Source organism: Yarrowia lipolytica, chromosome 1E (assembly GCF_001761485.1).
Source record: "Yarrowia lipolytica chromosome 1E, complete sequence".
NCBI classification, from domain to species: Eukaryota; Fungi; Ascomycota; class Dipodascomycetes; order Dipodascales; genus Yarrowia; species Yarrowia lipolytica.
In genome coordinates, this window is record NC_090774.1 from 120,081 (window position 1) to 145,153 (window position 25,073).

At 47.6% G+C, this 25,073-nt stretch overlaps 9 protein-coding genes across 9 annotated transcripts; 3 read left to right on the top strand and 6 right to left on the bottom strand.

Annotated features, from left to right (window-relative positions):
* Positions 1-178: 178 nt before the first annotated feature.
* Positions 179-1,240, bottom strand: YALI1_E01213g (uncharacterized protein; the record flags this gene model as incomplete). The annotated part of the gene is made up of 1 exon (XM_503388.3): positions 179-1,240. The coding sequence occupies one exon, from the start codon at positions 1,238-1,240 to the stop codon at positions 179-181; it is 1,062 nt and encodes a 353-aa protein (XP_503388.3).
* An 811-nt stretch (positions 1,241-2,051) lies between these two features.
* YALI1_E01235g (uncharacterized protein) lies at positions 2,052-3,503 on the bottom strand (the record flags this gene model as incomplete). The annotated part of the gene is made up of 1 exon (XM_503389.3): positions 2,052-3,503. One exon carries the CDS (start codon positions 3,501-3,503, stop codon positions 2,052-2,054), a length of 1,452 nt encoding a protein of 483 aa, XP_503389.1.
* Positions 3,504-5,108: 1,605 nt separating this feature from the next.
* On the top strand, positions 5,109-6,173 carry YALI1_E01251g (uncharacterized protein; the record flags this gene model as incomplete). Its single annotated transcript, XM_503390.3, has 1 exon — positions 5,109-6,173. The coding sequence occupies one exon, from the start codon at positions 5,109-5,111 to the stop codon at positions 6,171-6,173; it is 1,065 nt and encodes a 354-aa protein (XP_503390.1).
* A 176-nt stretch (positions 6,174-6,349) lies between these two features.
* Positions 6,350-8,527, bottom strand: YALI1_E01286g (uncharacterized protein; the record flags this gene model as incomplete). The annotated part of the gene is made up of 1 exon (XM_503391.1): positions 6,350-8,527. One exon carries the CDS (start codon positions 8,525-8,527, stop codon positions 6,350-6,352), a length of 2,178 nt encoding a protein of 725 aa, XP_503391.1.
* A 1,309-nt stretch (positions 8,528-9,836) lies between these two features.
* YALI1_E01299g (uncharacterized protein) lies at positions 9,837-12,974 on the top strand (the record flags this gene model as incomplete). Its single annotated transcript, XM_503392.1, has 1 exon — positions 9,837-12,974. The coding sequence occupies one exon, from the start codon at positions 9,837-9,839 to the stop codon at positions 12,972-12,974; it is 3,138 nt and encodes a 1,045-aa protein (XP_503392.1).
* A 1,005-nt stretch (positions 12,975-13,979) lies between these two features.
* YALI1_E01352g (uncharacterized protein) lies at positions 13,980-15,188 on the bottom strand (the record flags this gene model as incomplete). Its single annotated transcript, XM_503393.3, has 1 exon — positions 13,980-15,188. The coding sequence occupies one exon, from the start codon at positions 15,186-15,188 to the stop codon at positions 13,980-13,982; it is 1,209 nt and encodes a 402-aa protein (XP_503393.3).
* Positions 15,189-19,172: 3,984 nt separating this feature from the next.
* On the top strand, positions 19,173-19,757 carry YALI1_E01392g (uncharacterized protein; the record flags this gene model as incomplete). The annotated part of the gene is made up of 1 exon (XM_503394.1): positions 19,173-19,757. One exon carries the CDS (start codon positions 19,173-19,175, stop codon positions 19,755-19,757), a length of 585 nt encoding a protein of 194 aa, XP_503394.1.
* A 326-nt stretch (positions 19,758-20,083) lies between these two features.
* On the bottom strand, positions 20,084-22,141 carry YALI1_E01422g (uncharacterized protein; the record flags this gene model as incomplete). Its single annotated transcript, XM_503395.3, has 1 exon — positions 20,084-22,141. The coding sequence occupies one exon, from the start codon at positions 22,139-22,141 to the stop codon at positions 20,084-20,086; it is 2,058 nt and encodes a 685-aa protein (XP_503395.1).
* Positions 22,142-22,860: 719 nt separating this feature from the next.
* Positions 22,861-23,393, bottom strand: YALI1_E01432g (uncharacterized protein; the record flags this gene model as incomplete). Its single annotated transcript, XM_068282888.1, has 2 exons — positions 22,861-23,180; positions 23,231-23,393. 2 exons carry the CDS (start codon positions 23,391-23,393, stop codon positions 22,861-22,863), a joined length of 483 nt encoding a protein of 160 aa, XP_068138989.1.
* Positions 23,394-25,073: the final 1,680 nt, after the last annotated feature.

The following is a 25,073-nucleotide window of genomic DNA, read 5'->3' on the forward strand; positions in this document are numbered from 1 at the left end:
AAATACACGAACCTCCTTCTATGTAGGGGCTTCTCTCCAGGAAAAAACATGGCCTGTCTACAGTTGGCATGTGTGCACCCTAATCCCAAGAACGCACTCAGAGAGGGTGTACATATGTCAACTATGTTATCACCGAAAAATATCATTACTTGTACGTCACAATACCATATCTCCTTTTTTAGTTAGCAATTTCATCTCGTCTCCATCCGACACTTCGGAATGTAGTCAAGTCCTTAGAAGGTTGCGGTCGCCCGTTGTCAATGACGAGCGCAAACGGGTTTCGATCGGAGGTCTGGTGCAGATTTCCGAAAGTGTGATTCACTTCACAATGCTTAGCTTCGTCGGCCCGCACATATTGGATTAAATCACGCATGGTACAGTCGTCCTCCATATGCCAGTAGGTTCTGGCGATGTCAGGAACTTCCATCGATGCGAGCTCCGGCAGACGTCCGGCGTCAATGTCTTCCAGACACCTGGTGTAGGTGATGACAGCCTCTTCCTCAAGGTAGCCCACGAACCGATGACAGGTTGCGGGGGAGATCAAGTAAGATATGAAGAAGAGGTTGTAGAAGATGATCTGACCGATCAGGAGCCCAGTGCGCATCTGTACACTAGGCTTCTGTAGCTTCAAGAATGTCAGAAGATGCATTCTCTCATTGTAAGCTTCCTCAACCAGAGACTCGATCCAGGCTCTATCACGTCTCAAGGCACGTAGCGAGTGAAGGTGTCTGATCATCCCGGCCACCATTCCGGGAACTCCAGCAATGGACTCTAGAAACAGGAATCTGTCTAGCCACTGTCTGGTGGTCATACGGAACTTTGGTAGATGGGCTTCCCCTTCTTTTGGGTGCTTGTAGCCGGTGCATAAGTCGAAAATGATTCTCATGAGGAGAATAGCTCTCAGGGCGACCCGGTCGGAAAACGTCTCAGTCTTTCGATGATTGACCTCGAGAGCGTCCATCTGCTCCTTGGTGTAGACTGGATGGATCCAAGCGGAGCCTGTGAAGTACTCATGGTGGTGCGATGAGGTAGCGTAGAGAGACACGTCATCGGGTTTGGAGTTAGCCATTGTGACAACGGAAGCAGCAGTGGATCCATAGGCTGAAGTGGTATCAGTAGCGAGCTCAGTTGAAGGATTATTCTCGTCTTCATCGTCCGTCGATCTGAACCGTCCCAGAAGGTTTGGGGCTCGAGCATTGACATAGGTCTGGCCTCGGTTGGCCCAGTCTCTGACAGTCATGATATGTCGTGGATTTGTGCGTACTTTAAGAAGGTGAAATTAGAGAAAATGGGCTTTTGTTATATAAGATGGATGTGGTTTTGTGTCCCTTACATCATGTACAGTAATTATCACAGTGATGGGTTTTGAGTTCCTTATCCACAGCTTAATTTTCACCTGACGGACATCACGCGAAGAGAGTGACAGGGACGTGAGGTTAATCTTCCGAGTTTGAATTTGACATACTGTAACAACATATTATTGAATTTGCAGAGCCCTTGAACTATTACGGGATAGTCGTTCCACGTGATCCCTCCATGTGCCACATTATAGGGCATGATATCTGCGCAGTTTCACTTTTTGCAGATTATGCACCACCGTTATATGTGCATGGAGATGGAGCATCTGGCAGGGCTTGTATGTATACTTTAGGGAAGCGAGATGCAGGATTCTTACAACTGCGCACTGGGCTACAATACATGTACTCTAGGTACTGTAGCTACTGTCATGGGGAAAAATCAAACCGCGTAGCAGTGATACACCGATTCACGTGCCAGAATCTTGTGGAATAGGAACAAATCTGGTGCGAGTTCGTGTTGCTTGTGAGACTCAGGGGTACAAGTATGAGTACGGTGCAAGTGGCTAAGGGGCAGGTATTCGAGCTAGAATAAGTCACTAGATGTACCACTACTCGCACCACTACGTCTCTGCTTTAATCTACACTGTTTTAGAGGTTCTATAATGCTGTATTTTTTATGTGTTATAGACCAATTAGTTGGCCTCATGCAAGTCACGTTGGGGACTGAATAAATAAGTGTTGAAAATAAATACATCACCACTGGGTGATTTCGACCTCGGCCTCACCAAACAGCGATGACTTGCCCAGCTCGCCCACCTTGGCCTCCTCCCAGGAGACGCCGTTGGTGTTGATAATGTCGGGCACGTTGGCGGCCAGGAACTCGACAATCTCCTTGTTAATGAGAGCAAAGTCCAGCAGGAAGGCGTCGTGGCCCTCAGGCGAGTCGATGGTAACCAGGTGCGAGTTCTTAACGTTTGCGGCAATGAGTTCCTGCTCAGCGAATGTGAAAAGTCCGTCAGACTTAATACCAATGATAAGAGCGTTCTGCTCGAGAGTCTGGAGAGCAGCCTCAACAGATTCGGCTCTCTCTCGAGACACATCATGAGTGTCCAGCTTTCTGGTGATTGCGATGTAGCAGTTGGCGTCGAATCGCTTTGTGAACTTGTCCGATTGGTATCGGAGGTAGTTTTGGGCTGAGAAGTGGGTGGGTGGCTTCTTCTTGACAGCAAGAGGAACAAACGAAGACGAAGAAGAGACAGAAGATGTATCGTCGAGAATGGAACCGTTGGTGCTCACGCTAGAGGGCTGAGAAACACCGTTGGCAGTGGGAGTGGAGCTACCTTCTTCATCGGCCATCTTCTTTCCTCGCATGTGACCGTCGTTGTGAATGAGCCAATGCTCCTCAGAAGCAGTCTGAGGACCTCGTCGTTGGGGTCCGTTAATTGTCTTATGTCGAGTTGGGTCGGGCGTGTCTCGTCCAAACTTGTTTTCAAACGAGTCTCTGGATCGGTAGGTCAGCAGAGCAGCCATTCGAGCGGCTCCGAGGCCCGAGGAGGGCGGATCTTCAAACGAGTAGTACCCGTCGTCGTACTTGGGGTCCGAATAAATGCACTGCCGCTGGGCCTCTCCCCAGGAAATGCACCAGGCTGAGTGTCGAGCCGAAGTGGCGAGCGCCACAAAGGTCCGCACGTAGTCCTTACCGAAAAAGGCGTACTCCAGCGTCAGCATGCCGCCCATAGATCCTCCAATGCAACAGGCGATCTGCTTGATTCCTAGGTCGTCCAGCACCAGTCTGTGGATGTTAACGTCATCTCGAACGGTCACCAGTGGGAACTCGGGGCCGTAGTATGTGTTCTTATCAGCTCCGGGGGTGTTGTCAGCGGTGCAAGGAGAAGCCGAACCGTAGGGTGATCCGAGGGAGTTGAGACACACAATGAAGAATCGGGTGGGATCGAACGCTCGGCCAGGGCCAATAAGAGGGCCCCACCAGTCGGAGACGTCAGCGGAACCGGTAAGAGCGTGGCAAATAACCATGGCGTTATTTCCAGCTTCATTCAGAACTCCCCACGTCTTGTAGGCGATAGGAACATTGTAGATAGTGACTCCGGACTCTAGTTGGTATTCGGGAACATGGGCGATTTCCTGGTCCGAGACCAGTCCCGAGAAGGGGTTTTCTTTGACTACTTTAGTCCGTCGGAATTTCATGATGGTTGTAGAAGAAGATGAAAAGATGTGAAAGTGAGCTTCTGTACCCAAATCAGCTAGGACTATTGGTTTACCAGTGGAGAATAACAGATGACCCGGGTCCTTATGCGAGTCTATGTGTGACCTGAAAGCTTGTTGCACAGCTGAAAGATTTGAGCAGTGTAGTGGCGAGTAACCCAAATTTTGTGTAGGCGAAAATGCGACGTTAATGACAAGTAACACTCGGTGGCAGCCCAGTTATATACATGTTTAGCTGCCTAACAACCTAGATTATTTGTGTTTGACGTTGATCAACTCCCTACCTTGCACCTGAGGCTTTTTGTCTCATCTTTCACCTCCGCCCCAGAGTTTCTTGCTCTCCGCACCTGTACAATGACATGCAGTTCATCGGCCTGTCTTCATTGTGTTATAAGTGTGGCTTGCATATCACGTGCGATTAGAAAACCAACGACTACTTATCTCCCAATCACACCGTCCTTAGGTTGTGGCTCAGAGCTCGCAAAACCCAGACCCAAGCCACACAGGTGCAGAAGCCCACGTCTTAGAGGTGTTCTCCAGTATTTCCCGGCGGAGTTGGTGGACTTTTTTTCTCGCGAGTTTGGCAGCAAGGTGGAGGACTTGTACTTCAATGGGTTATAGAGGCTCACTACGATAGTTGTCATAGCCATTGCCATACGTCCCTCAAGGAGGGGGAAGAACAAGAGCAAAAGTTGCCCTATATAGACGGTCATAGGATCCACCATACAACGCTTGTAGTTATAGCCACACGAAGACTCCTTCAGACGAGATGCGCTCCAGAACCGGAATGGCTTACAAGGGTCAACATTGGACGGGGAAAAAATAATAATATCGTCAATAATGTCCAAAAGAGGACCAATTCCAAAAAGTCTGAAAGAAAGCTTCCCCTGCCTAACATTCTTGGCTTGAAGATTCATGTTTCACGATTCACAAAGTGAGAGGTGTGGCTGCTAGCACGTGTTGAGGGAGTTAGCGGAAAGCTAGTCTTGTGTGGCGGGGCAGATTAGACCTTGGTGAAGGCCCTGATACGAGCAGCGCCGAGGTGTTTTCCAATGTGGTATGCCTTGTCCAGATACTTGTACTTATTTCTGTATGTATCGTACTTTTGCCTGACCCTTGTTATTCTTGTGTGTAGTATCTGCACTTACAATTGACCGGTCACCGGTCCGAAGCCGCTTCGGGATACTCAGAGATTAGCATTGACTCAATCTTAAAACATACAGTACATGTTGACGAATAATTTCTTGTACTCGCACTTGTAGCTACCAGTACCGTAAATCACATTGAAAAAAGCCACCTTTCCCGAGTGTTGATTCCTCTACTACGGAGGTACGAACATGGAAATTTTTGATCGCAACGTTGAATTGTTTTACAACGTGTTCTCGGACCACGGCCGAAGGTGGCAAACAGTAAAACCAGTACTATTGCGTGTTTAGCGGGAATCGAACCAAGGGTGTATAGCGTTTGTATCAACTCGGCTTAGTAATCACGGGCTAAATATGATACATCTGACATGCACGATTTTTGAGATTTCAAGGATCATCTAAACGACGGTGGCCACGACAATCATCAGTATACACAGGGGGCATGTCAAGAACAAGGATACAATACAAGGCGCCGGTAGAGAAGCATGTCAAGGAGCAAAACCTGCCGTGCGGCGTGGATGTGGTTTTCCCTTCAAATGGATCGCTACAATCGTCAGTGGAGACTCTGATTGAACAGTACAGCAAGGAGCTGAAGAGCTACACAGTCAAAGGGCCTCTCAGCATGTTTTTCGCACCTCGAGAAGATGGGTCGAGTTTCTCTGCGTCTGTATTCCAAAAATCCGATGCCTGGATCATCTCCAAAAGCCGGATCGACTCGGACAATGTATTTGCAGTATGGAGAGGAAACGTTCACATGAGTCTGACGAGATCGACCTACCAGACTTCTGGTTTGAACGGAAAGAAGTCGCGCTACGGAGACAAATACCTCATTTCGTTCAACTTGCGAAACCCAAACTTCCATATTGGTACCAAACAACACAACCGATTTCTGTTTGGCTTGGAACAGCTGGACAAACTGCACCCTGACTTGGAGTATTCTGTGACAGTTCATGCCAATGACGCCAGATATGTCTCCGAGTATCTTTCCAATGTCAAAGAGGTGCCTCTCAAAACTACAGTCTCCGAGAGAAACGTACTTGTACCTTCCATGACTCCTCCAGTGGTCCCTGAACTCACAGACGCCCATTCTGGTGCCAAGGTGGACGTGTCTCAGAAATATAGGGACCATCTGTTTGAGAGCTGGGCTCTGGGACTCCAAGAATGGGTAGGGCTGGCTTCAATTGGAGCAGGCCGGATTGCATCGGATGATAACGTGAATAATCTCTTCAGCCAGTACCAGGTTGAAGATGGCCAACCTGCAAATGTTACAAATATCCAGGTGGTTGGGATGTGTCCTCTTTTGGCATCCAAGCTCAAGATACTAGGGGAGCAAACCAATGCCCCATTCTTTGCATTCACTGTCTACGGTGTTCAAGACACGCCCTACTCGTGGGACAACAAGGAGCACCAGTATGACAATGGCGGCGAAAATGATTACACCATTATTGACATTGGAGACGATGTATTGTCATTCGAAACAGTAGGACACAGCGACATGTACATTTAATTGCATTACATCATTCTCATAATTAAATACCACTTATTTGTAGCTATCAGTTACTTTCCTAATCAGTATTTCCCCTTAAAATTTTCTCATAATCGGATATCGTTACTATATACATCATTATTCATTATGCTTGCTTGGTGCAAAGATCCAAAGAGTCTAAAGTCTAGCTAGTTGGTCTAGTTCTTGATAAGATTGCCTCTGTTTTCCTCAATATCCTTGGCTTCCTCCTCGGAAATCTCGGACTCAATCTCGCCCTCAATGGTGGCCTTTTCTCCCTCGGTGATCTTGGGCTCAGCAACCTCCTCCTCCTCCTTGGCTCGCAGGAGATTAGACAGGGCAGAGTCGTGGTTGGCGTAGAGCTCGGTGAACTTGCCCTGCTCAGCGACAGTACCTTCGTTGGAGAGAACGATGACTCGATCAGCTCGTTTGATGGTGGACAGTCGGTGGGCAATGGAGATGGTAGTGGAATTGCCATCCATGAGTCGCTGCAGAGCCTCGTTAACAGAGGACTCGGAATCGGTATCCAGAGCAGAGGTGGCTTCGTCCAAAATCAGAATAGCTGGGTTCTTAATCAGAGCTCGTGCAATGGCAATTCGCTGCTTCTGGCCTCCAGACAACTGGGTTCCTCGAGCTCCAACCTGGGTGTCAATACCCTGGGGGAAGTCGGCCAGGAACGTGCAATTAGCCTTTCGAGCAGCTTCAATGATCTCATCTCGGGTAGCCTCCGGCTTTCCGTATCTGATGTTGGAGGCAATTGTGCCAGAAAAGAGAACAGGTTCCTGGGACACCACACCAATCTGTTTTCGCAACGATCTAACGTTGAAATCTCGAATGTTGTTGCCTCCAATGCTAATGTAACCCTTGGTGGGGTCGTAGAATCGCAACAGCAAGGAGGTGATGGTGGATTTTCCTCCTCCAGAAGGACCGACAATACAGACGTTGGAACCAGCGGGGATGGAGAAGTTGAGATCGGTGAAAATAGGCAGAGAGGGACGGGTGGGGTAGGCAAAGGCGACATGGTTGAAGTCAATGTTGCCTCGGGCAGACTCCAGATGGGGGCCCTTAGTGGCGTTGATGGCAGGCTCTCGGTCGTTCAGTTCAAACAGACGAGAGGCAGCACCAGCACCCTTCATGAGCTCCGAGTAGAAAGACGAGACGGAGTGCATGGCTCCTCCTGTGTATCCAGCATACAGCATGAAGGAGGTGAGGTCTCCCAGAGATAGTTGGCCAGTAGATACCATTTGAGAACCCATAACTAGAAGAGCCAAAATGGTCATGTTTCCAGACAGAGAGAAGAAGCCATGGAACATTCCGTTGGCCATAGCATCCTTCTTACCAATGTCAAACACGGCACGAATCTTGGAGTTGTACAGCCGTACCTCCTGGATTTCTCCTCCAAAGGACTGGGCCGTTCTAATATTACCAAGACGTTCCTCTGATACCTTAGTCAGACCACCGACGGCGGTCTGGAGCTCTCGAGAGATATGTCGAAGCTTCTTTCCGTAGATAACCGCGATAATAGCCACGGGAGGGGCTACCAGCATCATGAACGTGGCGAGTTTGAGAGAGACGTAGGACATCATTCCGAGTCCAACGACACCGGAGATGATAGATCGTACACCGTCGGACATGTTGTTGGTGACAGATTTGGCCACGACCTGGGCGTCCGTAGACAGACGCGAAATCAGGTCTCCGACTCGGTTGGCATCGAAAAACTCTGCGTCCTGAGTCACGGTTCGCTTGTACAGCTGAGCTCGAAGACGGGCAGACAGACGTTCGGAAATGACTCGCAGGCAGTAGACTCGGCCCATATTGCACATGGCTCCGATGATGAACAGACCTCCAAGGGCAATGTAGAACTGCTTCAACGGCAGTCCGAAAACCTTTCGTTGGTCGGCATCCTCTGGGTCCTTTTCGTCCTCGGAAACAACATCCATGATCTTACCAATGGAGAGGGGCACGGTCATGGAGATAGCGGCCGACAGGAACAGCAGCGTGAAAGCTCCAATGAGCGGCCACACCTCGTCCTTCACGAGTCGGAAGAGCCGGAAAATGTCTCCAACTCCCTGGTTCTTGTCAGAATTACGGGACGTGAGTTTTGCTTGGAGATTGATGTCGCCAGCAGCCTTGGCTCGCTCGGAAGGAGACACGTTCACGGGAGTCGCGTCATCGTCGGAGATACCTTTGGACTTGTTCTGATTGAGGATTGGGAGGTACGAAGAGAAGGGTCGAGCGGCAAGTGTAGGGTAGACGGAGGGCGAAGAGGGTCGCAGAAAGAGGGATCGGACAGGCAGAGGCCGTAATGGCGATCTAGCGTGCCACAGAGGACTCAGTCGGGCCACTCTCGGGAGCATGGTGGATGTGTGGGATTCCGGATTCTGGAGACAAAATGGGTGTAAATGTTATTTTCGGGTGAGAGTTGCATGTGCGTCTGCCGCTCGCTCAGTGTTGGGTGGCTGGAATGGGTGTTTTTTGGGGTAAAGATGCGAGCGTGAAAGACACGTTTGAGACATTGAAGAGTGTATGGACAGCGAGTTGGTTCTATATATAAAGAGCCTTCTTCTACCCGACATTATCTACTACTTCCGCCACCCCTATATAATTATAGATCAGTCCAAAGGCTTGTTAATAATGTTAGTTGGTCTGGGGGTGACTAAGTTTGCGGTTTTCAACCCCGACTATTCCGAAGCGACTGAAGCTCTGAGGGACAGTGTGACGTTACACGTGGTGGTGGTTAAAAACACGACGCAATCACGATTACGATACGTGATGAATATTGTGATTAGTCAGTATGGGCTAGAAACGCATAATTTACAGGCGCAAGTACAACAAACCCCAATCACAGCTACAATACTGTACTCCCGTCCCATGTCTACCATATCCCAGACCCAAACCCTTCACTCAACTCCACCACCCAACCAATACTCCTCCACTTTCTCGTTTTAAAAAGTCATTTATTCATTTCATGATTCGTCTATTTCTTGTAGATCTTGACGTCACCCTCTGTTGTTAGTATTGTCGCTTGATTGATTCGCATTCTCCTTCTCTCTCTCAAATACTCACGCTTTCCAGACTCCCACTTGGCGACCTTAATCTCAGAGAGATCTCGGGCGTTGACATGGGCTCGCTTCTGCTCGGTAAGGGCCTTTCGGACGGTTCGAGCAGCAATGGCAGAGTACTTGTTGAAGCTGGGTTAGTATGTGTCTTTGAATCGCTAATGTGTGCTGTGTCGTGGGTGCTGGTGTTCATGGACATGAGTCGGACATGGGTCGGACAGCCGAAAAAACAGCAATTCGGAACGCAATCAGTCCATCAGCGCAATTGGCGAGTCATTGCACCCCGTTCGATGGTACTCACGAAAAACCGGCAGACTTCCAGGCAGACATTGTGTGGTGTTGTTTTCTGAGAAGGGTGATGTAGTGTTGGAGGCTTTTTGCAGATGGCGGTTGGGAGACGTGGTTGGTGCTGTAATGTTCAGCGCAATACGCATATAAAGAGTAAAACAAGGACCGTATTAAGTAAGCTCCCTGACCCAAAGGACCTTATTGAAAGTTCTGTCGTTAGGCTCGCTCTGCGCCAACTCTAATAATTTTTGGTCAAATGTACATAGAAACGGTGCAGTAAATATACACAACAGTACTACCGTTCGACGACCGACAAATCATGGCATCAGAACGACCTGACCAGGAGTACATTGACACTTTCTGGAAATTGTCTTCCAACGACCCGGAGGAGCGAGTGGAGGGCTGCAAGGAGCTTATTTCGACCACGGATAGTGATGTCAAGTGGAACTATGGTATCAAGAGACTGATCAAGGGTCTGGCATCGCCCAAGCCCAGTGCCCGACTTGGATTCTCTACTGCCCTCACAGAGTTTGTGTCTCTCCCCTACGGTCTGACTGTGGACGGCTACTTTGATTTGCTCAATGAGCACCTTCCTTTGGCCTCTGGTATGAAGACCAAAGAGATCAGAAACACTCTTCTTGGGCGGCTTTTTGGCATTCAGGCTATTTCCGGCTCCCAGTTGCTTCGAATTGACGACTCCGAGGGATTCCAGCGGTTCATCGACTACGCCGTTGAGATTAGTGTCAAGAAGGCCTGGCTTCGAGAGCTCGCCTTCTTTGCCATTGTGCAGTTCATCAAGCGAGAGCTGGGCTCCAAAAAGAAACTCGCCGACAAGAGCTACATCATTGAGAAGTTGAAGGACACCAAACTGGACAAGACCCCTGAGGCTGTTGCTGTTTACCTCACTATTGGTGGTGAAGAATGGGACCCTCTGGCAAAAAACAATGCTGTTGAGCTCGGAAAGATCCTCAAGGATGTTTCTTCCCCCCAGGATGATGATAACTCCAAGCAGAAGGGAAACTGGTCGCCCAAGCCCAACTTTGTGTGGCCCATGATCCTGCAGATTCTATCTGAGGACGAGGTGGAGGAAGTCAAGGAAAGCAAAAAGAGCAAGAAGGACGACAAGAAGAAGGACAAGAAGAAGGATAAGAAGAAGGAGGAGATCAAGGATGATTCTGAGCGAATCACTCTGCCTGTATTCTGGAACATTGTGGTTGACCAGTCTCTGTTTTCCCAGTCTGCATCTCCTGAGCGAAAGTACTGGGGCTTCGAAATTCTTCAGCTCGCCCTTGGTATTGTGAGCAAGGACAAGGTCGGCATTCTTCTGTCTCCCAACCTTCTGCGAACATTGATCAACCAGCTCGGTTCTTCTGATAGACTGCTGAACAAGGCTGCAAAGCACGTGGTGACTAAGTTGTGTGAGCTTGCACCCACTCCTGTTGGCCCTGAGATCATTAAGGCTCTTTTGCTCAACCCCGGTGGATCTCTCAACTTTGACCGACTCACCAAGACCAAGACCATTCACAACATGCTCGCTAACATTGACACTTCTGCTGTCCCCACCATTATCGAGCTTCTCAAACAAGTGTTCATTGCTCCTGAGGAGAAGGCTGGAAAAGCACTTGATGGCAAGCGACAGTGGGCTTTGGACCAGATGCTTGGCCTGGTTCGACGATTCCAGGTCGAAGCTCTTGCCAACGCTGACGTCGACTGGATTGACGAGATCATCAAGTTCATGATCCGATGGGGTTTCTTCAAAGACAACAGTGGCAAGAAGCGAAAGCATGATGAGTCTGACTTTGTGCCCCTCTCTCACAGGACAGTCAAAGATTGTCTTGGCCGGTTCAATTCAGTGCTCTCCTCTGTTCTTAATACTGCTCGACCCGACAGCAACACATGGGCCTACTCCGCCTGGAACTACCTTAGTGGTATGATGTCTGAGTATGAGCTGATCTACGATATTGGACAGTCCACAAAGGGCGAGAAAAGTGGTGATGAGGATGAGGACGAAGATGATGATGAGGATGATGAGGATGATGAGGATGCTATGGAGGTTGATGCTGGCGAGGAAGTTACTGAGATCAAGGACAAGAGTGTCAAGACTCTCGACAAGATCAGACACCTTCGACTGTCTCCTCACGGTGACAACGCTCTTCTCAAGTCGTTTGAGGTTCTATTCTCGCTTGTTCTCCTGCAACTCTACCAACAGGATGAGGAGTCTATTGGTGTCCTCAGTGATCTGCTGGAGTGCTACGGTAAGATTCGAGAGGAGGACGACGAGGTTCTTACAGATATCATTGTTTCTTTCATTTCGCGACGATCTGCTCTTCTGAAAAAGATGGTTGACGTCGTTTGGGAGGGTTTGGTTCTCGAGAACAAGGTCAACATGCAGCTTGTGTTTGACGTTCTTAAAACCGAGGAGAACGTCAAGGGTCAGGAAAAGCTTTTTGGTGAGGAGGGCGAGGAAGATGAGGATGAGGAGGACGAGGACGAAATTGAGCGAGCTAACGCTGCCATGGGCAATGATGACAGTGATGACGACGAAGAGGATGCCGACGGTGAGGACAACGATTCTGACGATTCTGATGATTCGGACTCGGACTCGGACTCGGACTCTGATTCTGATTCTGAATCCAACTCTCTTTCGCATAACGACATCTCTGAGGCCGATCGAAAGCTTACTCTTGCTCTCTCTGAGGCTCTTGGAACCAAGGAAGAGGAAGATGCCTCTGATAACGACACAGACTCCTCTATGGATGACGACCAAATGCTTGCTCTTGACAGCCAGCTTGCTACCATCTTCAAGGAGCGAGCCCAGGTTGAGGGAGACAAGGAGAATGGCAAGAAAGTTCTTACAAAGAACCAGCAGAAGAAGAAGGACGCTGCCGAGGCCAAGGAGTCTATTGTTCAGTTTAAGCACAAGGCTCTGGATCTCATTGCCGTCTACCTCAAGTCCTACGTTAACCGAGAGTGGGGTCTTGAGATTTTTGAGTGTGGTTTTATTCTGCTCGATCTGGTTGGAGCTACTAAGGACCGAGCTCTTTCCGACAAGACCCAGACCGTTCTCAAGCAGCGCCTCTACAAGCTGCGGTACCAAAACTTTGTGGCCGAGGATGCCGAGAGCGAGCTAGAGGAGCTTCTCGCCAAATGTCACGATCAAGCCTTGGCTGCATCAAACCCAGGACACGCTAATGTGCTTGCAGGCATGTCCATGCTGGTGTCCAAAGCTCTTGAGGACCGTGGTCAGATCGAGCAGGTGGTGCGACAGTATGGTGACACCATGCTCGAATGGATCAACAAGCCCAAGAGCAAGCTCGGACCCAACATGTTCTTTGATCTTGCCAACTGGGCCGGAGACCTACGAAAGCGGGCCAAGGAGGTCAAGAAGGCTCAAGTTGAGCTTACCGAGACCATCAACGAGGAGATGGCCGAGAAGGAGGAGGAAAACAATGAGTAAGGGAGTTTGTTGTATAAAAAGTAATTATTAATGGATATTATTAGTATGGATGAACTGAGGCTGGCCTTCTCAACAAGATGATAACCGCGCTCATATGCAACACGCTTCTGCTTCAGGGAAGTGCTTGCGCCTACGTCAGCCAGTCGCTTTGAATATGTACAGTTACAGTACTCAAAACTGATGTTACATGAGCTACTTGTAGCTATCTACACACCGGTTTTTCCTACAGTAAATGTTCGCTCGCTGTAACATACTGTAGTGTATTACAACTACAGTGCGAGCCTACTTGGTGCACACCTGTAGGTAAGTCGCCCAGCCTTGTAACTCATTAAACTACAGTAACGTCTATGATATCGAAGCTTTATAATCATTCGGCAGGTATGTATTGTGTATCACACACATTGACAAAAACATCAGATTTCATTGCATAACTGAGATTTATTCATTTCTCGGAGATTTTTTGACTAATGCAAGTGAGCATGAAACCTCCGACATTGCAACCCATGCAGTGGCGCTAGCTTGAATCCGGGCTTGCGCCTCACTTGTGATGCGTTTCTGCGGGGATTAACGCGAGAGCTCTTCATACTACAAAAACATACTGTAACATTGAGATACGAAGAGCAAAATTTTTCATGTGTGATCCTTGTACGTGTATGCACAGGCGCTTTATAGAGACTATGGTATGACTAAAGGAACCGTTGGGGTTTGCTTTAGTGTACACAAACCAGTGCGAGTAGCTAGCTAATCCCCTGGTAGTGCTGTCTATTTTGATGGATGCCGAGGAATTTACCACAGACTGCATGTTCTCGAGGTGGTGCCACACTGGGGTCAACAAAGAAGGTCCTCTTACATCATGCGCTTTTGGGACTCACTACTGTTCAATATTCTCTAGTATAGTCTGTGCCTAAAGCAAATAATATGCGCTAGTACCGGTTTTGTTAATTAGTGCATTCATTACTCGTATAAATATTTATAGATGGTCAAAAAAGTACACTGGTTGCGTCTTCATGCATCTTGCTCTTCAAGATACTCGCACTCAGATTGCTCAATTGCCTTTGTGAAGAGGTAGGAGTTTCGTGTGGTAAGTGTGAGATCTTCCATGACTCGCGAAACCTGGGATTTGGTACCTGTGATGATTAGTTGTATCTGTTCATGGCTCACAATCTCTTTGACTCTGATAGCAGCTCCAGAGTTTTGACGCATGAGATTTAGTAGCTCCTCGGAAAGAGACAACATTGTACCAACCATAGGGCAAGTAACCATGAGTCTCTTAGTCACGACATTGTCGTCGATAGAAAGAGGAGGGCTGGGTGGACAGACAAGAATGCATTCTTCCTTCTGAGACTTAACAGGTGTGTCTAGCAGTAGAGGGGACGGAGGAGGCGATTCGAATCTCTTTGATGCGAGTTTGTACTCGGTTTCAGGAGGAGGGGAGCAAGGAAGAGTTTCAATCGACTCTTGGGGTAAATCTTCCACTTTAGTGCATGCAGAAGACACAGCTTCACGCGACCCACTAACAACCATAGGCTGATTGGGGCTAGAACCGGCAATGACCTCCATAGTGTGCTTGTGTTTAGTTTCAGCCGTTTTCTTTTTACGACTAACAAAATGTGCAGGGGAATCAGGGGGTATGTAAGTGCCTGTGATGCGTCTTCGGAGAGGATTAATGTTGTCGCGCGGTTCGTAAGGACTGGACTCTTGTTCAAAACGTTTCAAAAGACCAGTGTACTCTTGGAAGATGAGAGATGTGAAGTAGACGGCTCGATGAAGAGAATCAGCGACACCTGTCGCAGTAAATAATCGGTCTGTTGAGTCAGGGAGTCCGTCTTTGATGGCCTCTATAGCTGCTCCGCTCTTGCGATGCAATTTTCGCAGTCCATAACCCTTGAAACCCACTATTTTGGCGACCATGGGCTCCGGGATAATCATTTGAATAGTAAATTGTGCTGAAGAGTCGTCATTGTTGCCTGTCCAAGTCCTCACAAGTGAACCTATGGTGCTTCCAATGTTCTCTGGGGTGCCTGTGATGGACATGACACGGTCGGTATGTGTGTTGATGAAAGGAGAAAACTTGATTTTGATGCAGAGAGACTTTGAGAGCTCTCGAAGAGACTGTTGTTTCTTGATCAAGAGCTTCTCCGCCTGCTCAGAGGCTACAATGAACCTCATGTGAGCTTCATCTTCATTGAGCTGGTTGTGAGATCTCTTGACCATTTTGAAAGGCGAAGTGGGCTTTTTATTGGCATAACCGGGCAGATAAGGGTCTCTATTTATTGCAACCGAACACGGGTAGGATGCCTACACTTTTCTAGCCTTTACATCGTCCAGTACATTACCGGTTCAAGGGTATACATGAAGCCGTCTCTACTTTTATGAGAACATGCTACTTGTAGCATGCAAGCTCATGTGTCTTGCGCAACTCTATTAGCCTGCTCTCCTTGTATTCAGTCCTCAGAGTGGGCTTGCAACGCCCGGATTTTTTCAAAAGGTGCTAAAGATGACCCATGCAGCAGTGATAGAGGCAGAACAAGCACACACTAATTGAAAAGCAAGTGGTATAAGGACGAAATTAGACTAAGCTAGCCGCCCAAAAGCAGCTAGTTTTGCTCGCATGTTCTACACTGGCGGTTCAGCCACGGATTTAAGGTAACCTGACAGCTGTCGCACCCGAGCGTTATGTTGTACATGACACTACTGTAGACAATCGCCGACGTCATGTACGAGTTGAAAAAATCAAACAAAAAACATCACCACGACGTCCGAGAGATGTCCGAAAAAGTTGCCGAAAGAATTCCACAGTCTATGCTTTTCCAGTGCTCCTAAATCTGAAATAAAACCCAGCGCTGGTCAGGGAGGAGAATTAGTAGCTCTTAATTTAATGGAGAATCCTGTTGATAACAGTGCTAAAACAACCCCACAGCTTTTGCAACCATATCATAGGAGGTGTTTTTATGGCGGTCTGTGGACTTTAGAGATCTACCACGGTCTTAAAAGGGTGGGGTGGAAGTTGAGAACGCGTCGAAATTCGGTGTACGTCTTCCTGCTTGTGGTATCCAGCATGAAAGCTTTCGTAGACTAGTTGTAATACACCCAAGGCCGAGTCTTCCGAGGTCCCTGTACATACAACAGAAAAATGCGCTTATATGGTAATACGGATACTATCAATATAAGAGGAAGTCTATGATATTACCCCATTCGGGTGGGCAAAATGGACAAATAAGCAGGGTTCTAAGATCATGAACTCGTATGCTTCCCCCCTAATAATACAGGCACCTGAGATTCTGGTCGTCCCGCGCAACCCAATCTCGAAGACGCTCTGTGATATGGTAGATTTTGCGGAACAGAATCTCCCGCTCCTCCAAGCTATTGTTAGAAACGGCAACCCAACAAGCCATGGCCTTTAGTTCCTGCTCACAGATCTAAACCTACACAAGCTTCTCATAATCTGCTGAAAGCAGAACACAATGGGCTGGAACAAGCGTGAGACCCCAGTCCGGAACCCGGTTCATGGCCTCTTATTTACTTTATCTCACTTCTTTTCGCTTGTTCTTCAATATTATGGTAATAGAGACTTCATTGTGTGATTCCAGCATAAGACAGAAGCTCGTATTGGCAACCAAATTGAGCTCGGGATGGTCTTTCCCCACAGAGCCCAGTTGCCGAGGTGCTTGTGCCACACATTAGCTGCCATTAGATGGCTCTATTGCAAACACAAGCCTCGGGTTTTTAACGTCACATGGGAATTTGTTCTCTGCTTTAGATCTGCTTAGTAGCGCCATAGGTGCACATGGCTGCTTTTTGGCACCAACTAGTGCGTTGGACAAGAAAGATGCGGATTGTCCTGTACTACGATAGCTCGGAAATAACGGCAAAATAGACAGCAGCCCATATTTCCCCCATCGGTTTCGGGACCAGATTATCAAAAAAAAGTAATCGTTAGTCCCAGGCAGCATGCTTGCGATCGGGTCTTGCGATCGGGTCTTGTGCAGCCAGACACGGACGAGTGTGGCGACTACACGAGAGCTCTGCTACCGGTAGTTATTCGAAGTGTCACGAACAAGACGAATAATTCTTTCTATTGCTTCAATACGACGTACAGCGCTGTGCCACAACACGGGGTAATGTCCTCATAGCTCTCAATTATGGAGATGGCAAAAGCCCGTGGATATTCAAGGGCTTCCGCGGTGCTGTAGTAAGGTCCGAAAATGGTATCAAATACGAACGAGCTTCCAAATGAAATTTCAAAAAGTATCGGATAAGCGGCTATTATTCTCCTGAGTGGCTACAAGTAGTAGGGATATCTTTTGCAATCCATGGTTTCTGGACTCAGGGGGCATGAGACACGCTACGAGTTTGCATCTGCAAGGGTAGTACCAGTGACTTACGCTGGATGCCGATCCGACGCGCTTAACATATTGTATTATGCGACTGCAACTATTTCTGTGTTTTTCCGGCTGTCATTCTAATAATAGGTGGCCCATGTCACCTTGCCAATACTGTACATACTCTACCTTGACAAAACAGTTTGTGAGAGAGAGAGAGAGGGAGAGAGAGAGAAAGAGAAAGAGAAAGAGAAAAGGAAAAAACACATTGAGACGTCGAGATATTGACAGTTCATTGAATCATTTAGTTTCTGAATATTCTATGTGAAAAATGGTAAATGCTTTGATGCCAGTCCTCTCAATCGCCTGGCTCAAATTTCAACGATCCAATATTGTTCTAACGAGGAGTTTCCCATCGGGCGATTTTTGTGTACACACAACACAAGATATCTGGACAGAATGAATGGGTTTAAGTCACGTCAGCACTACAAGTAGTGGATCATTATCCTCACGTGATAGAGTAATAAGTCCGGTGTTATGCATCCACGGACTTATGACTTACAAGATAGAGATGGAGTTTGTAACAAACTAGTCTCGGTGAACGGCAGTCGACATTATTCCGAACACTCACATGAGCTAATTCCCCTCCAATTACCACAATTTTCTCTGCTACTGAATGAATCCATTGGTCCATCACCAAAAGTGTACGTCAGAGAGCTCGGAGGACATGCAGCTTAATACGAAAGCATATTTCGGAACCACGTGTTGAGAGATGCAACTACTCAATAGATGAGAAGGGGTTCGGACTGGCTGTAAATGATCCGAATGTACGCAATACGTAGTGTACCCCTGACTGTCGGAAGTCTCGGTGGATACACTCTTAGAAGAATGCGGAGCTGTATGCATACAACATTCTATGTATGAGTAACATAATACGACGTCAGGAACCAAAAGAAGGATATACTTACCTTAGATAGAGAACTAAAGGTCACTAAAACAGCTATACTACAATGGATTCGATACACCTTATCGTTCCCTTGTAAATAACACCCGTCTTGTCTCTGAGGAGGCTTGATCAGAGTAACTGACCTAAGAGGTACATCTGCATGAAGACATATATCGTCATGTTACCCATGTCTACACCTACTATACTTAGAGCTATGCTATAAAAGTACGACAAAGCAATGCCATATGGAAGCCTCTATTGCGTTCTCGCTATTACGGAAGCAGGAAAAGAATACGGATGAAGAGCGCCCATACACACGACACAACCCTGAAATCTCCGACTGTGGCTTGCTATTGCATCTATTGTAAATACTCTTACTAAGCTACTTGTAGAGTAGTAAAGTTGTATTGACACAAGAAGAAATTGATATCTGGGTTGGGATTCTACCTACAGGTACTCTACATACTGAGCTACTGATCTGACAAATGTATGTAGCACCATCTCGTTGAATGTTCTTCAATCACTTCCAGGGGTTGTTAACGACTAACTGAGTTGATTAATGTAACCTAAGAGGTATTCTCCATTCCACTACTCATGTTGGACACAGTTGGTAGCTAATAAACATGTCCCCCAATTGTACTTAGTCATCAACTTACTGTTCACCGACTCCTATTTGGCCACTTACTAGGTTCATCGTCACAGAGCTTTGACCAGCCCACAAATGTGTCTTTCTAGCATCCCATCAATATACAACAAGATACTACTTGTATCTTACTGGTATAGACACAAATGTCTGAACATACCTGTCCAGCCACCAATTTAGTTAAGATTTGCGATTTGAAAATGTGATCACATGACTGCATGTTGCAAGCATGAACTTTGGGAACAACGGAATATTGTGATCTCTTCCTCTCTATCTACACGCACAAAATGACCAACGAGGATCTTCTTTCGGACTCGGAAAACGATGAGGACTTTGCCTACAAGTCGGACAAGGAGGAGGACTTCTCAGACTCCGACGATGAATCCCGAAAACTGCAGCGACGGATTGATGCGGAAAACAAGCAGGCCATGGCGAAAGAAGAGGTCAAGGTCGACAAGGACGCCATGAGAAAGATCTACGAGGAGATGAAGAGCGGATCTGGCGCTGCCAACGAGATAAAGCCGGTTACGGTAAAAAAACCTGACGTCACAACTACGCAGACTACACAACAGGAGACTGCTTCCACCACCCCCACAGCATCCACCACATCCACCACCACATCCACCACATCTGCACCGGCACCAGCATCTATCCCGTCTTCAGCAGCCACAAACAAGGTCAAGAAACCAAAGCGACCGAAGAAGGGCTCGTTGCTGGACGCCATGAACAAGCCCAAAAAGAAGCTCAACACCCTGGAGCAGTCAAAGGCTGACTGGGGCGCGTTTGTGGACAAGGAAGGCATTGGACATGATTTGAGCCAGCACAACAAGGATGGATATCTAGAAAAGCGCGACTTTCTGGATACTCACTGATTGCATATTCACACCATCGGCATGTACATAAATTATAGTGTAAAACACACACCATTATGAGAGGAGTTGTAGTGCGGAAGTAGACCTGACAGGTACAGGTAGTACAAGTAGCTACTGCACATTATATTCGTATAATCAGAGAGTGCACTTAAGTGTAGAAGTACAGTATAATCTGCGACTGCATATACTGTAGTCAATATCTTTATTATGTACAGCGATACACTCAAAGTGGTCGCACCAGTAGAAACGACACGTCTTGTCATGAGCACAGACTGACTGAAACCCAGACTCATCCCATCGTACATGCAAATCTATTGTTAAATAAGTCAACCGTGATTGTGTTCCTCGGTGAGAGCGGTCAGTAACATCGTGACGATACTCATGATACCTTCACCCAAAATGAGGCCAGAAGAACAGACAATAATGTCAATATGAGCTTCGGGGTGTCGTCTCTGGTAAAAGTAGGCGATGACTCCACCCAAAAATCGGGCCAGAGTGAATGAGGGGACGTTATATAGACCCACACCGATAGCTACACCCGATGGAAGCAGAGAAACGTGGTCTCGTAGAATGGCTAGAGCAGAACCAATCACTCCAAAGACGGCAGTGAAGGTGCCCACCTTTTCTGGCAAGCCTCCTCCCATAACCAATCGGGCACAGTCGACCCAAATGATGGCTGTAGGGATTCTGAACAGTGAGCCGGGAATCTCGTAGACCGACATGTAGAGTCTGTAGACGAGACCTGACAAGAACACCGAGAACAGCGATCCTGTGATCTGAGCAATGAATTGAGACTTGGGGTACGCTCCAATCAGATGGCCCGTTTTGAGGTCCTGCATGAGGTCTCCTGCCTGCTGAGCTCCAGCCTCAGCAATAGCTCCTGCTACAAGATTGGACAGAATAGTCGAATTAGGAATGAGCGAGAGGAAGATCTGGGAGATTTTTCCGATTCCTGAAACGGGGTTGAGATCGGTTTCTCCTAGAGCACGAACACCGAGCACAGAGAGCAGCAGAGCAATGAAGACAGACACAATGATTTGAATGAGATGGATCTGGGGAAAAACAATCTTGATACCAACTAGACAAAGCACAGAAGATAAAAGGATGCCGATTCCTGCAAACCTCGAGCTCAGGTCGTATTCGGGATGCTCATGTTCAACATCATCGGCCTCGGTGGAAGTATAAGCCGACTCTGTATCTTGGAAGGCATGAAAGTAGTGCCACACCTGTTTGTATGTTAACACCAACAGAGATACTACACTGTCACCGACCATCAGCGCCAGCGAAATCCAAAGAATCCAGCCCTGACCTCCGGTTTTCCAGTCGTCAATTGGTCCCGGGGCCCATCCCTTGTATTGTGAGTAAGGAGCTAGAATACCCCATCCTAAAATACAGCCCAGCAGCATACTCGAAGTGGTATGCAGACCCATAATGAAGCCCTGGCCAATGTATCCGGGGCTTGGGTTGAATGTCCAGAGGTAGTTTTTAGCCAGCCAATTTCCAAACACGGGCAGATTCCTAAGAATCGGTAGAAAATGCTGGATTAGAGTACATGTGGCACTGATTGCAAACGAGATTTTGAGAATCTTCACCTGGCGTGCGTAGCTGGGATAAGAGCTTGGACTGACGGCGTCTTCCTCTTGGTCCACATGTCTGTTCTGGTCTGGATCTTGACTCTGTTCCTGTTCCTGTTCCTGTTCCTGTTCCTGTTCCTGATCTTGATTGTCATTCTCTCTATTATCTTGGTTCTCCTCCTCCTCCTCCTCCTCAATGTCAGCCTCCACAATGGCTTTGACTTTCTCTCGCTCATGCAAAACACTAATCATAGTGGCGGTAGCGGACCCCGATGGGAACTTGAGCTGCTCTCTAACAATGACTTGTCGACGTAACAGAACGGCAAAAAATACTCCAAAGAGCGATAGCGATAGTGACCACAGAATGAGCTGGCCAATGTGCATGAAAATTGGCTCGCCACTGTTTTCCTCGGGCGTCAGAAGCTTCTCAATAGCAGGAACAATGCCCACCAGTCCAAAGGCAAGAGGTCCTGTGCCCACTGCCACAGCCACGCTCTGGGCGTAAACATTCTCCTCACGAGTGAAGGGGAACTCCTTGGTGAGTCCCGGAAACGCTCGGAACACGGCGTATGAAATCAGAGCTGAAGGTAAGCTCATCATGGAGACCCAGCCTGTCTGAAGTCCAAACTGAAAATTGCTGAAAAGAATCATTGATCCGATGGCCAGACCGGCGATAGTGGCCCTGAGCGTCACCTGCCGCCTCAGGTGCACTATCGTGTCATTTTGCAATAGCGAATATTGCATGTTGGAGGACTCGGTGGGTCGTGAGTCGTCCTCGGAACGTGTAGAGAGGATGACCAATTCGTGCATCTGAGATGTGCTTGGCAGTGCCTTGCTTGTATGTACGGTCACGTGAGAGATAACGTTGTCATGTGACGTGGTCGGTGGGGATGGTGAGGAGTAAAAAACGATAACGCCAGTGCTGGTGTGCGGGGATCTCGTCGTGCATAAAATATGAGCGTGTGCTTTTCTACGGTTAGTTACACTTGCTGTCGATGTCTCAAGCTCTTGGATCTATTGGAAGCAGTTGGGGGCATGGCACGGGTATATTAAACTCTGTCCTTCATGGGACGTAACATTGGATTGTATGGTTGTGAGACGACACTACATTATAACCTCCTTACTTGTACAGTATATACTGTATTTTATAGTAGATGAAGCGAATAATTATATCGACTACAAATAGCAATCATGGTGTGGCTTAGAGTGTAGCTTTCATTTTACTTCATTAACCTGACGAAGTAATCTTAATATAATTGGATGGTAGCACTTCAGGGTAACCCCGATCCAAAATTGTCGCCATGTCATGTGACCCTGGATGTATCGCACGTGTAGGTGTATGGATGATCCATGCAACTAATGACGCTACAAGTACAGTAATAAGTGTAACAAATTTAACCACCAAAGGGCTGGAGTTCCTCAGCTGTTTTGGGGGATAAGCACATGCCATGCTGATTCTAAGCACGTGTGTATATTTATTCACTCTGATTTACTTTTTCAAACCAGCACTGTACGGGAAGATCAGCTTGTCAAGGCTGGCAATGATCTCCATTTAAAAAGTAATAAGCTGAAGATCCACCAAAAGCAACGACCGAGAGACAAGGAGTGAAAAATATAATCGGACTAAACCAAGGAACAGAGCGAGCTGATGGTTGTTTCTTTTTGAGACTAAGGTAGAGGGAGCCAGGCACCAAAAAAGAGTAATAGATATAGAGGTTGACTACACGTGGGTTGTAGGGATCGTAGGGGATCGCAGGGGAATCTTTCAGTCCGCGGAGTTGAGAGAAGTGGTTGGTGGTTGAAACCCAGTCGTCTGTATACTTCTTGTTTGACCTGCGATATCGACGTGCTCATGGTTATGATGTCGGTCAAATAGAACGATTAAGCTGCTGTTTGCACGATAGAGAACGTTGTCATTAGAGCGTGGGCCGATAAGACCATTGATTGGTAGAATCAATGGTTGTGGTAGTTGCGTGTACCAGTACCCTGTCCAGATATCAAAAACGGGAGGCAAGTGGCGAAGAAAGACGTGCACTATAGAACAACGCGTATGTTGAGACATGACGAGCAGTCTACACCACCCCTATTACCCCTACGCATCCTGAATCAGGGGTATCTTTTCACCACCGTTACCGGAGACTTCCACTGATAAAGCCCATCAATGTCGATCACCAGTAGCATTGAAATTAGGAATAACAAAGCCCAGGTGGGTAGAGTATGAGTACCACTCATCGAAGCCACCGGGATCAGCCGACGAAGCTGAGCCGCGGAGTTTGTCCGGTGGAGATCTTGACACCTCAAACATGGAATTATATCATAATACTCCCATCATATCGCATTGGTGTGTCCACATGTACATATCAATTACAAGTACAGTAGGGGAAGCAAATAACCAGACACTCTCCTATCACCAAAACCCCCATTAGACTATAGGGGTTGGAATGTATTGTGGTCCGCAGGTGCCAGACCAACGACGTATACCCCAACTCACAGAAGTGACGGAGAACCAAGTACAGTAGCACCGACTGCTCATTCCATCGTCGAATTCCAGACGTCAGATGTCGTTTCCTCGCGACGTTGCAGTGCGTGTTGTGGATATGTTAATGTGTCCATGGCACGGCACGAAAGCCCGCTGTTTCTATCGCCACAGTTGGATGGCTTGTACCGCTACAGTAGAAATCCTGCACCACTCCTTGCTCTAGTCAAACACGTATGCGCTCTCTCTTCACCACCAACGGGCGATTAGCGCCATTATAGGCCCGGTTAGCGTGTTTTCATGCGCATCGACGGCTCTAACTGCCAACTGTCATTCCGCCCAAGCCCTTCTGGCACATACCCGAGCTTCCTGGCACCTGTCTGTCTTGACAGAAATACTGGGCCTGAATACCACCTTCCCATTTGAGACCATGGCTCACAACAAAAAAGAAACACAACGTCTTACGAGTATTGGTGAGGTTGTTGGTGTTTCGTGCGGCTTATCTGATAGTAGATTATTGAGACATTTTTTGTCGGCAACGCATGCTGTACACCCTTGGCGTAGAATTCATTTCGCGTGTAGGAATGTGCATAGACTTTGTCGATAGCAATGTAGGATACTGGAGATAACAATGAGACTTGTAGCGGGTAAATCTATTGAAAGGTATATAGACGAATTTTAGCCGTAGACAACGTCTCCTCCTCGCTCGTCTCTTGAAATTCACATTCGTTTTGTGGGAGCGGCCATGCACAGATCGACTACAGTGATCTCCACTATCTTCTCTCTATCATGCGCAACTCACTGGCTCGGCTCTCTGTGGTGCAACTTTGATTTGAGCAGGAGTGTGGAGATAGGATCTCTTGTGGCTGAATATTACTGGACTAAAAAATGCAGGAAACGAGTGGGCCTCATAAGCATGCTGCGAGTAGACGGGAGCCCGGCGCGTATGTAGGGGCAACGTGGAATGGTCTCCAGTAGAGTGCGTTAAGTTCACTATTTTTTCTGTCTCTGGTCTCTATTTTGCGTTCCCTAAAACTCTGAAGTCTGCACAAGAGCCAACTCTGCCCAAAACTCAGTAGGCCTAAGCGCTGTACAGTGCTTTTTACTTGAGTGGGATCTTCAGTTACGAACGCTGATCTTCCACCACCCGGAAGATCAGAGTGGGGGGGAGGGGGGGAGGAAGCGACAACAAGACGATGAAGGATCATGGAGAAACTAATTACTTGTAAGTTCAAGAATTTTCTCTCCGTTATTGTCTACGATTAG